Source organism: Macaca fascicularis, chromosome 20 (genome assembly GCF_037993035.2).
Source record: "Macaca fascicularis isolate 582-1 chromosome 20, T2T-MFA8v1.1".
NCBI classification, from domain to species: Eukaryota; Metazoa; Chordata; class Mammalia; order Primates; family Cercopithecidae; genus Macaca; species Macaca fascicularis.
Window position 1 is genome coordinate 22,666,949 of NC_088394.1, and position 12,463 is coordinate 22,679,411.

At 44.9% G+C, this 12,463-nt stretch overlaps 1 protein-coding gene across 5 annotated transcripts in view; it reads right to left on the minus strand.

The window, feature by feature from the left end:
* Nucleotides 1–5,184: 5,184 nt before the first annotated feature.
* The window catches only part of PALB2 (partner and localizer of BRCA2), a 38,097-nt gene continuing 30,818 nt past the window's right edge, over nt 5,185–12,463 (minus strand). For 3 of the 5 annotated variants that reach the window (XR_010583727.2, XM_045382183.2, XM_045382182.2), the window contains 2 exons: nt 10,080–10,228; nt 5,185–5,689 (listed from right to left, as the gene is read on the minus strand). Coding sequence is in view for 4 of the 5 variants with exons in the window: in XM_045382183.2 (XP_045238118.2) it covers nt 5,479–5,689; nt 10,080–10,228 (360 nt within the window). In the remaining variant the exon portion in view is untranslated. The remainder of the gene's footprint in view (nt 5,690–10,079; nt 10,229–12,463) is intronic. The other 2 variants (XM_065536775.1, XM_045382184.2) reach the window with 1 other exon arrangement.

Below are 12,463 nucleotides of genomic sequence, written 5' to 3' on the forward strand. Positions count from 1 at the left end.
TTAATCCTAGCACTTTGGGAGGTCAAGGTGGCAGGACTGCTTGAGCTCAGGAGTTCAAGACTAACCTGGCCAACATGGCAAGACTCCGTCTCTGTTACAAAAAAGATTAAAAGAAAAAAAGGACAAAGTTTTGATTCCACGATTCTTCCACAAGTATTAACATTTATTGAATAGGTTATATATATATATATGAAAAAAATGTGAAAAAATACTAAGACTAATAAATGTGAGAATTACGATTAAAACAATACATGTTTTAAAACTTGACAGTGTATAATATAGCTGTCAGGTCCACGACTATGCCAACTGTCATGCCCACAGCCAGGTTCCAGCCCATATGGAGCTCTGAGGTGAGTGGGTGGATGAGCAAATAGCAAAAGAACACTCAGGGGACGGTAGGCAGGTGAAAGATGATTTTATTCAGCAGCAGCTCTCATCAGCAGCTTACTTACACTAGTTCTCTCACACTGTCCACCTTGTCTCGGCTGTTTAGTCCCGGGGCTCCAACACACAGCTGCGAGGCTGCTCTCCCTTGCTTTCAGGGTCAGCAGCTTAACTCTTTCTCTCAGCTGTGTTCTGGCTCCCCCACGTCTGTCTGCAAAGACGGACAGCTCTGGCTCTCTCACTCTTTCTCTGGGCACGAAGGCCTGTACAGTATTAGCAAGGCAATTATACCTTTTACAGAAAATAGTGGCTTAGAGCCAAGTGATGGCCTTCCCATGTTATGGCTACATGGCTGTGATAACAAGTGGAGTTATACGCCTGTGTCTAAACTTGCTGAGTCACGCAGGATGTAAACATCTTACCTTGGCCTATCCTAGACCAAAGCACAGCCATGTTCCTTACAATAGCTAACAAAAATAGGTAAGCGAGGGAGGAGTTTAGGCGAATTCCTATTTCTAAGCAGGTAGTCAAAGGATATTGACTGAAATTGAAACACACGGGATAGTGACTCCAAATTCTGAAATCTGCCTGAATGAACGATCCAATAATGCCATCAGTTTTACCTCAATTTCTTTTTATTTTTGTTAAATCCAAGTAAAATAAAATGTAATGGTATGCTGCCAGGTGTGGTGGCTCACACCTGTAATCCCAGCACTTTGGGAGGCTGAGGCAGGTGGATCACCTGAGGTCAGGAGTTCAAGACCATCCTGGACAACATGGTGAAACCCCGTCTCCACTAAAAATACAAAAATTAGCCGGGTGTGGTGGCAGGTGCCTGTAATCCCAGCTACTCAGGAGGCAGGAGGCTGAGACAGGAGAATCGCTTGTACCCAGGAGGCGGAGGTTGCAGAGAACTGAGATTGCGCCGTTGTACTCTAGCCTGGGCAACAAGAGTGAAACTCCATCTCAAAAAAAAAAAAGAAAATTGAATATCTGTTAAGTACTCATTGTTGAGGCTGCAACAGTGAGCAAGCCAGACATGCAAGCCTGGTTCAGTGACTCACCTCTGTAATCCCAGCACTTTGGGAGGCCAAGGGAGGTGGATCACTTGAGCCCAGGAGTTTGAGACCAGCATAGGCAACATAGGGAGACCCTGTCTCCACAAAAAACTTAAAAAATTAGCCAGGCGTGGTGGTGCATGTCTGTGGTCCCAGCTGCTCGGGAAAGCTGAGGTAGGAGGACCAATTGAGCATAGGAGGTCAAGGCTGCAGTGAGCTATGATTGTACCACTGCACTCCAGCCTGGGCAACAGAGTGAGACTCTGTCTCCCAAAAAATGTAGCTCTAATCTTAGGAAGAACCTAATAGCCTACTAAGTTCACACTTGGGGCCATCTCTTCCCATGACCTATCTAGTATTTCAGTGTTACATGTATGTATATATGTATTTATTGAGGTGGGGTTTCACCGTGTTAGCCAGGATGGTCTCAAACTCCTGACCTCGTGATCTGCCTGTCTCGGCCTCCCAAAGTGCTGGGATTACAGGCGTGAGCCACTGAGCCTGGCATCAATGTTACATTTAATCCTTTTGGTCAAACATAACAAATCATCTCTTATTTAAATAATTTGGGAGAGCTGCTTTTCCCTTTAGCAAACAAATAAAGACAAAATATCAGCCTACATGGCCTATAGAGTAAAAAGTCCCAATATTAAGATTAAGATCACGTCCTTAGCAGATGGGGAAGAGTTAAAAGACAACACCACTGCTTTTCAGTGGCATTCCCATCAAAGGATGGATAAGCATAAAAGCTGTCAGTTTCCCAGCACAAACTATCCCACCAACCCACCATGCTCTCTCCCTCCCTCTGCCCGCCCATGTGCATGGCAGTTTCATCCCCTCCTGTTCTCAATGGGATCTTGGGCCACCAGTTAGCTCTTCTTCCCTACATCTCAAAGGTCTCTCTTCTGGCTCTTTCTCCTGAGCCCATAAACACATCAGAGTTTCTCTTAGCCTAAAAACAAAGTCAGAGGACCCTCCACTGACCCTTTTATAGATCTCTAATACCATTCCTCCTTCCTTTCATAGACAAGCTGCTTGAAGGAATCATCTACACTTTCTCTTTTTGTCGCTGTTTGAGACAGAGTCTCGCTCTGTCGCCCAGGCTGGAGTGCAATGGCACGATCTTGGCTCACTACAACCTCTGCCTCCTGGGTTCAAGCGATTCTCTGCCTCAACCTCCCGAGTAGCTGAGACTATAGGCGCCCTCCACCACACCCGGCTAATTTTTGTATTTTTAGTAGAGACTGGGTTTCACCATTTCATCCAGGCTGTCCTTTCTGCCCAGAATATCCTTTGCTTCTGCTTTGATCTATTTATCCTGCAAGGCTCAGTTAAATTTCCACCTTCCATGAAGCTTTTCTGGGACTCCTGAGTTGTCCCAGCTGCTCGGCCTTTGAGCTTCCATAATAGCACCTAGAACATATCCCTTAAAATTTTTCTTTTTTTAGCTTCCTTTTTTTTTACGTTGAGACGGAGTCTCACTCTGTTGCCCAGGCTGGAGGCTGGAGTGCAGTGGTACAATCTCTGCTCACTGCAATAAATGTCTGCCTCCCAAGTTCAAGCGATTCTCCTGCCTCAGCCTCTCAAGTAGCTGGGATTACAGGTGTGTGCTACCACGCCCAGCTACTTTTTAGATTTTTCACCATGTTGGCCAGGCCGGTCTAAAACTCCTAACTTCCAATTACCTGCCCACCTCGGCCTCCAAAGTGCTGGGATTACAGGGGTGTGCCACTGTGCCGGGTCTGAAACATACCCCTTAAATTAAAAATACGGTACTGACTGCTTTATGTGACAGTCTCTCCTACTAGCGCAGAGGTCTCACAGCAATCATTTACATACCTACTGTGTCAAGTAGATGCTCAGAGTTTGTGCAACCATTACTGACTAGAATTATTTTGTACCTTAGTTTTGTTAACTCTTGTTATTATCAAGATAATACAGGTTTCTCAAGGTTCGTGAGTAAATTAAATCTTTACAAAAAGTTCTCTAGTATCTATGATGCACTAGCAAATAATGTGAGTTTAAAAATTGTGGGTATAGAATTTGTAAAAGAGGCTGGGTGTGGAGGCTCACACCTGTAATCTTAGCATGTTGGGAGGGGATGCCACAGTGGGAAGATAGCTTGAGCCCAGGAGTTCGAGACCAGCCTGGGCAACATAGTGAGACACATAGTGAGACTGTCTCACACACAAAAATTTTTTTTAGTTAGCTGGATATGGTAGCCCATACCTTAGTCCCAGCTACTGGGGAGGCTGAGGTGGGAGGATCACCTGAGCATGGGGACGTCAAGACTGCAGTGAGCTGTGATCTCACCACTGCACTCCAGCCTGGGCAACAGAGTGAGACCGTCTCAGAGAAAATATAATAGACATCCTTTGATAATAAAAAATTTTTTTAAAAAATGAGCAAAAACTATAGTATCATAAAAATGTGTCTTTTTGTGTGTGTGTGAACCACCCACCTCTTATGATCCACCCACCTCAGCCTCCCAAAGTGCTGGGATTACAGCACTGCGCCCGGCCAAAAATGTGTCTTTTTTTTTTTTTTGAGACAGAGTCTTGCTCTGTCCTTCAGGCTGGAGTGCAGTGGTGTGATCTCAGCTCACTGCACCTACACCTCCCGGGTCCAAGCGATTCTCCTGCCTCAGCCTCCCGAGTAGCTGGGACTACAGGAGTGTGCCACCACGCCTGGCTAATTTTTTGTATTTTTTGTAGAGACAGGGTTTCACTGTGTTAGCCAGGATGGTCTCAATCTCCTTACCTAGTGATCTGCCCACCTTGGCCTCCCAAAGTGCTGGGATTACAGGCATGATCCACCGCACCCAGCCCAAAAATGTGTCTTTAAAAAATATAAACTTCTTCGGCTGGGCACGGTGGCTCATGCCTGTAATCCCAGTACTTTGGGAGGCTGACATAGGCAGATCACCTGAGGTCAGGAGTTCCAGACCCCCCAGTCAACATGGTGAAACCCTGTCTCTACAAAAAATACAAAAATTAGCCGAGTATGGTGGAGCACGCCTGTAATCCCAGCTACTCGGGAGGCTGAGGCATGAGCATTGCTTGAACCCGGGAGGCAGAGGTTGCAGTGAGCTGAGATCACCCCACTGCACTCCAGCCTGGGTGACAGAGGGAGACTCCATTCTGAAAACAAACAAACAAAAAAAGTGGTGGTGGTTCATGCCTGTAATCCCAGCACTTTGGGAGGCTGAGGCAGGTGGATCACTTGAGGTCAGGAGTTCAAGGTCTGCCTAACCAACATGGTGAGACCCCCGTCTCTACTAAAAATACAAAAATTAGCTGGGTGTGGTGGTGGATGCCTGTAATCCCAGTTACTTGAGAGGCTGAGGCAGGGGAATTGCTTGAAGGGGCAGAGGTTGCAGTGAGCCGAGATCATGCCACTGCACTCCAGCCTGGGTGACAGAGTGAGGCTCCATCTCAAAAAAAGGTGACTCTAGTTATAATGCAGCACTGGCATGAAGGATGCATGAGAATGAAAAAGAATAAGAGTATTCCTAAATTTGGATATCTTAATAGGTTTCATATTATTTTAGTATGTATGTAAAAATAAAGTATTACAAATAGCACAAAAAGTATATTGCGTATTAGTGTAGTAAGTTAACTGGACTGAAATTTACACTTACTAGGCAAACACTATTGATTAAATATCCTAGTTGTATAATGATTAGTTCTTGCTTCTGCAAGTGATCTTGAAAGAATGGGAAACAATAATATGCCAAGCAGAATGTATAAAAATAAATATTTATTGCCATTTGAAGCTTTATGTACACCTTTAAAAGCACATGTACAAATGTGGGGAATTACAAAAATCAACCTAAAACCCTTTTTCTCAAAGTAAACATAAATGTACATCCAAGATCAGTGGTGCCACCATCATCAGAATAAAAAATAAGTCTGTCTGGACATATACAAGTAATTATTTTAAATGTCATTCAGATATTCTCCTTTATATTTAAAACTCCAAAAAATACTAAGAGGCCCCATATACCCAGAAAATTGTGTTTTTGCTTTACCCTAACTTATGAGTAGTGGTATACAAATATATTTCCATCTTTTTGTCCAGCCAGCAAATGAGAGTCTGTACCTGACCACTTCACAAAAGACCAATGTTGGTCAGAGATAGGTGGGAGGAGGGCAGTACACTGACCGAGAAGTAAGTCCCAAATGGCAATTGTTCCAGAAGTCAAGATTGCTGCTGCACATTGATCTTTCACGTCACCTTCCAGGAACCTGATAGCATACAAAGAAGATATAATTCAGATTACATATCCAAAAAACAATTAAAAAAACAAAAGGTCAAAACCATGTTCCCCCAACCAGCAACAGGAGCAAAAATCCCTGTAACTATGAATGCCTACATTTGCAGTCTTAGAGGTCTGTTGGCTATTGTGTTGCAGTTTCGGACAGAATCACATGTCCAGTTCCTGCCAATCTCTCTGATGCATCTTGTACCACTTGAAGGAAGGCTCACAGTGGCTTTCCTTCCACTCTCCATCACTCCGGCCAAACTCAGTCCCAACTCAGTGTCATTGCTCTTGCCATTCTCTGTCCCTGGCGGGTTCTCGCCCCAGCTCTCAGCATGGCTGAGTTCTTGTCATCATTCAGGCCTGTTACGTCCATAGAAAGGTCATGCCTAATCCTCTATCTGAGGCAGTGCACACGCATACTGGAGTCTGTTCCATCTTTATGACATATATGTTTTTATCTTCATTGCATTTTTCACTATTTGAGATTATCCTATTTCCATATTCAGTGGGTATTTCCCCCATAAAAGATGCCATCTATGAAGCAGAAACCTACCTGGTTGCCTTTTTAACTTAGACAAGGGCTCTGCAGTCAGCTACCGGGGTTTAAATTCTAACTCTACAAAGTAAGAGCTGTGTAACCTTGGGCAAATTATTTAACTTTATCAGTACAATAGGGATGATTTTAAGAGCAAAACTTCACAGGACTGTGGTGAGGTTAAATGAAATAGTTCCTATAAAAGGCTTAGCACAGTGCCTGGCACACAGGAGGTGCTCAATAAAAATTAGCTATAATTAGCCAGGTGCAGTGGCTCACGCCTATAATCCCAGCAATTTGGGAGGCCGAAGCGGGTGGATCACCTGAGGTTGGGAGTTTGAGACCAGCCTGGCCAACATGGAGAAACCTGGTCTCTACTAAAAATACAAAATTACCAGGCGTGGTGGCATGAGCCTGTAATCCCAGCTACTTGGGAGGCTGAAGCACAAGAATTGCTTGAACCTGGGAGGCGGAGGTTGCAGTGAGCCAAGACTGTGCCACTGCACTCCAACCTGGGCAATAAAGCGAGACCCTGTCTCAAAAATAAATAAATAAAAATAATTAACTATTATTGTGGCTGGGCCTGGTGGCTTATGCCTGTAATCCCAGAACTTTGGGAGGCCAAGGGAGGTGGATCACCTGAGGTCAGGAGTTCACAACCAGTCTGGCCAACATGGCGAAGCCCCGTCTCTACTAAAAATACAAAACTCAGCTGGGCATGGTAGCACGTGCCTGTAATCCCAGCTACTAAGGCACTAAGGCAAGAGGATCGCTTGAACCTGGGAGGCAGAGGTTGCAGTGAGCTGAGATCATGCCACTGCACTCTAGCCTGGGCAACAGAGCGAGACTCTCAAAAAAAAAAAAAAATTAGCTATTATTATTACTCACTGCTGTATCACTGGTGCCTGGGGCATGGCCAGCTCTCAAAAGAATATTATATGAATGAACTGCACAATACTTTTTATCCCTGGTTCCTACCCGACTCTGTGTACCTAACTCCTAACTTACCTTTGGAAACTCCCTAAGGTTTTCTTTGATAGTCTCTCCCCAACCCTCTACTGCCAATTAAGGTGCCTGCCTCTCCACTCTTGTGCTCTCAAACAGTGCAAGCTTCGCGTATTGCATTTTGTGCACTGAACAACAGTCACTAGTTTTCCCTTCTAGTTCCCATGAAATTAGAAACAGTTTTTGTTTTTGTTTTTGTTTTTGAGACAAAGTCCCGCTCTGTCGCCCAGGCTGAAGTGCAATGGTGAGATCTCAGCTCACCGCAACCTCCACCTCCTGGATTCAAGCGACTCTCCTGTCTCAGTCTCCCCAGTAGCTGGGACCACAGGCGCACACCACTGCACCCAGCTAATTTTTGTATTTTTAGTGGAGACAGGGTTTCACCATGTTAGCCAGGCTGGTCTTGAACTCCTGACCTCAAGTGATCTTCCTGTCTTGGCCTCCCAAAGTGCTGGGAATACAGGCGTGAACCACTGCACCCGGCCAGAAATAGCAGTGTTTTGCTATGGTCTGAATGCTTGTGTCCTCCCAAGATTAATCTGTTGAAACCTAATCACCAATGTGATGTATCAGGAGGTGGGGCTTTTGAGAAGTGATTGGTGGTTTTGTAAAAGAGGCCCCAGACAGCTGCCTTCTACCATGTGAGTACACAGTGAAAAGGTACCATCTATGAACCAGGAAATAGGCTCTCACCAGACACTGAATCTGCTAGCACCTTGATCTTGGACTTCCCAGCCTACAGAATGCTAAGAAATAAACTTTGTTGCTTACAGGCTACCCAGTCTGTGGTATTATGTTGTAGCAGCCTGACAGGATTAAGATATGCTTCCTACATGATTGGTACCAAATAGGCTTTCAAGGATTCCTGAACAGATGAGTTTGAAAAGTGACAAAGGAAATGCTTGACCAAGCAGTTATCTTTATCTTTAATGTCTAGGGCCAACGACTATGGTTCTCTCAAATCCAAGAAAGCAAGTTGTATATGAAAGCACATACTGCAGATGTTCTGAGGTTCTGAGCTTCTTAGGTTCTTAAAAAAATAAATAAATACATAACCAAGCATGGTGGCATGTACCTGTAGTCCCAACTACTTGGGAAGCTGAGGTGGGAAGATGGCGTGAACGTGGGAGGCAAAGTTGCAGTGAGCTGAGATCGTGCCACTGCACTCCAGCCCGGGCAACAGATCAAGACCCTGCAGAAGTGCCACAGCTGGCTGAGTGCAGGGATAGAGAATGTCTTTTAGAACATGTACTTATCAAATAAGCTTTGCATAAGGTCCAAAAAAACATGCACTGTAACTGTCAAGGTCCTTTATCCTTGTGACTTATTAAAGCCCGACCTTGTTTTCTTGATTTACTTCAGCCCAGGCTGGAGTACAGTGGTGCAATCTCGGCTCACTGCAACCTCCGCCTCCCGGGTTCAAGCAATTCTCCTGCCTCAGCCTCCTGAGTAGCTGGGATTACAGACAGTATACTACCGCACCCACCTAATTTTTGTATTTTAGTAGAGACTGGGTTTCACCATGTTGGTCAGGCTGGTCTTGAACTCCTGACCTTGTGATCCGCCTGCCTTGGCCTCCCAAAGTGTTGGGATTACAGGCGTCAGCCACTGCACCCGGTTTTTTCTTTTTTTTTTGAGACAGAGTCTCGCTCTGTTGCCCAGGCTAGAGTGCAGTGGCACAATCTCGGCTCACTGCAACCTACACTTCCCGGGTTCAAGCTACCCCAGCCTCCTGAGTAGCTAGGATTACAGGCGCCCGCCACCGTACCCAGCTAATTTTTGTATTTTTTTTTTTTAGACGGAGTCTTGCTCTTGTCACATACGCTGGAGTGCAGTGGCGTGATCTCGGCTCACTGCAAGCTCTGCCTCCCGGGTTCACACCATTCTCCTGCCCCAGCCTCCCAGGTAGCTGGGACCACAGGCGCCTGCCACCACGGCCAGCTAATTTTTGATATTTTTAGTAGAGATGGGGTTTCACCATGTTAGCCAGGATGCTCTCGATCTCCTGACCTCATGATCCGCCCGCCTTGGCCTCCCAAAGTGCTGGGATTACAGGCATGAGCCACCGCCCAGCCAGATAAATACTTATCTGTAGATAAATATAAACTGCCTGCATGATAGAGGCTCAGTCAAACTCAGTCAGATTTCAAAGTAAAGATGTCTTCCTAAAGTATGTTAAAATTTCCTTAATTTAGGTTTAGGGAAAGAACATAAATCATGTTTTTTAAATACAGAACATTCATTACTCTTTACATGAAATTTTTTTTCTTTTTTTTTTTTAAGACAAGCTCTTGCTCTGTTGCCAGGCTTGAGTGAAGTGGCATGATATCAGCTCACTGCAACCTCCACCTCCCAGGTTCACGCCATCCTCCCACCTCAGCCTCCCGAGTAGCTGGAACTACAGGTGCATGTCAGCATGTCTGGCTAATTTTTTTTTTTTTTTTTGGTAGAGACTGGGTCTTGCTCTGTTGTCCAAGTTGGTCTCAAACTCCTGGGCTCAAGCTCTCCTCCCACCTTGACCTCCCAAAGTGCTGGGATTACAGGCATGATCCACCATGCCCTGCCAAAATATTTTCCTTAGGGGAAAAAACAGGGCTTGAATAAACACTATTAAAAACCGATATAACCCCATACTAGTAGAGATCAGGATGCAGGGAATCTGGTGTTTGACTCAAGTCCATTAACCTTCATCCTACTTCTGAATATTCCTATCATGATCTGTAGTATTTCATGTTTTCCATTCTTCCAAGTGACACAAAAATATCTAGATTTTGTGTTTGCACAGTGCCTTTCAGAATGTCCCACCCACGGAGTAGCAGTTATGCACACTTGCCTGCCAGCCTGCCCTGGAGGAAGACAGTACAGCATCACACCCACACTGAGAGTCGTCTTAGGGTTAATCACAATCAGCTGAAACACAGGGCTTTGCAACGACTCACTCTCTTTGGCACAGGGATGACTCAGGACAATAAACAGAAGCCCCTAATTTAGGAGAAAAATAAATATCCAAATAGACTGTCAACAGTATGTCAGGAAAAAGAAAGATCTGGCAGAGACAAAAACCAAACAATTAAAGCAATGATCAATAGGCTCTAAAGTATCCAGGATTTAACCACTGGCTTCATTTTCTTCCCCGCCATCTGGGAACTGTTGAGATTATTACTGGACTGGACTTCTGGCTGCTGCTGCTGCTGCTGCTGCTTTTTTAAATTAGAGACAGGGCCTTGCTGTGTTGCCCAGGCTGTTGTTGAATGCCTGGCCTCAAGGGATCCTCCCAACTCAGCCTCAGTGTTGGGATTACAGACATCAGCCACTGCGCTCAGCTAACTTCTAGCTTTAGCTTCTCCTGCTTCTGGTTCCCAGTGTTTGTTTTAACCAGTCCTGCCAGGCATGAATCTGATTCATCAATTTCCTTCCCCTTAGATAGTACTACATTTCATGCCATTCATCATTTGGGGAAATACTGGCAAAGAAAGGATGAGGACATACATGTGCAGGGAGTGCCCAAATTAGAAATATTCATTTGTAAATTGGTTTTTGAACATTCAGAACATGTTTTCCCATAAAAACAATCTTGTATGTGGTGGCTGGTTTCTCAGACGAGCCCACAATAGCCTATTTAAAACCCTGACACTATTACTCTCTTTCTTTTTTTTTTTTGAGACGGAGTCTCGCTCTGTCGCCTAGGCTGGAGTGCCGTGGCCGGATCTCAGCTCACTGCAAGCTCCGCCTCCCGGGTTTACGCCATTCTCCTGCCTCAGCCTCCCGAGTAGCTGGGACTACAGGCGCCTGCCATCTCGCCCGGCTAGTTTTTTGTATTTTTTTTAGTAGAGACGGGGTTTCACCGTGTTAGCCAGGATGGTCTCGATCTCCTGACCTCATGATCCGCCCGTCTCGGCCTCCCAAAGTGCTGGGATTACAGGCTTGAGCCACCGCGCCCGGCCCACTATTACTCTCTATTAAGGGTAAGGGTGACCAAAAAAAGATACCATCACCTGTGGCTGTTTCTGTGGGAAAATGTGTTAAAGATCTCTCCTGGCTTTATAATTATAGGTTCTAATAATAATATTACTCTGTGTGTGTGTGTGTGTGTATATATATAGATACACACATATATATACACACACACACACACATATATATACACACACACATATATTTACAGATTTTTTTTTTTTTTTTGAGATGGAGTTTTGCTCTTGTTGCCCAGGCTGGAATTCTATGGCAAGATCTCAGCTCACTGCAACCTCCACCTCCAGGGTTCAAGTGATTCTCCTGCCTCAGCCTCCCCAGTAGCTGGGATTACAGGGATGTGCCACCACACCTGGCTCATTTTTGTATTTTTAGTAGAGACAGGGTTTCACCATGTTGGCCAGGATGGTCTCGATCTTCTGACCGCGTGATCCGAATGCCTTGGCCTCCCAAAGTGTTGGGATTACAGGCGTGAGCCATGGCATCCAGCCGAATGACTGAATTTATTAATGAAAATAAAATACTTTTATATTTAGAAAACAACTGAGGTGACTCAGGAGGCCAAGGCAATAGGATAGCTTGAGACCAGCCTGGGAAACATAGCTGAAGACCTCATCGTCTAAAAAAATTAAATTAAAAGTTAGCCACTGATCTACAGCCTGAATGACAGAATGAGAACCTATCTCTGAAAGGGAAAAAAACTGAGGATTTAAAAATGTTAAATGCTATACAGTTAAGAAGAGGCTGACAAACTATGGCCCACTGGGTAAACCTAGCCCAACACTTTTTTTGGGGGGGACAGGGTCTCACTGTCATCTAGGCTGGAGTGCAGTGTCATAATCAGCTCACTGCAGCCTCAAATTCCTGCCCTCATGCAATCCTCCCTCCTTTGCCTCCCAAAGCACTGGAATTACAGCTGGGAGCCACCATGCCTGGCCCCAGTGCTTATTTTTCCATGGCCAATAAACTAGGAATGTTTTTCAAATTTTGAAATGGCTGAAAAACATCAGAAGAATAACATTTTCTGACATGTGAAAATTAATGTATGAAGTTCAAGTTTCAGTCTCCATAAAGTTTTATTAGAACACAGCTACATCCGGCCATTTGCATACAGTCTATGGCTGATTTGGGGCCACAATGGCAGAGCTGAGTATTTATAACAGAGATTGTAAGGCCAGCACAGCTGAAAATATTTGCTATCTGGTAATATATGGAAAAAGTTTATCAATCCCTGCACTAAACAGT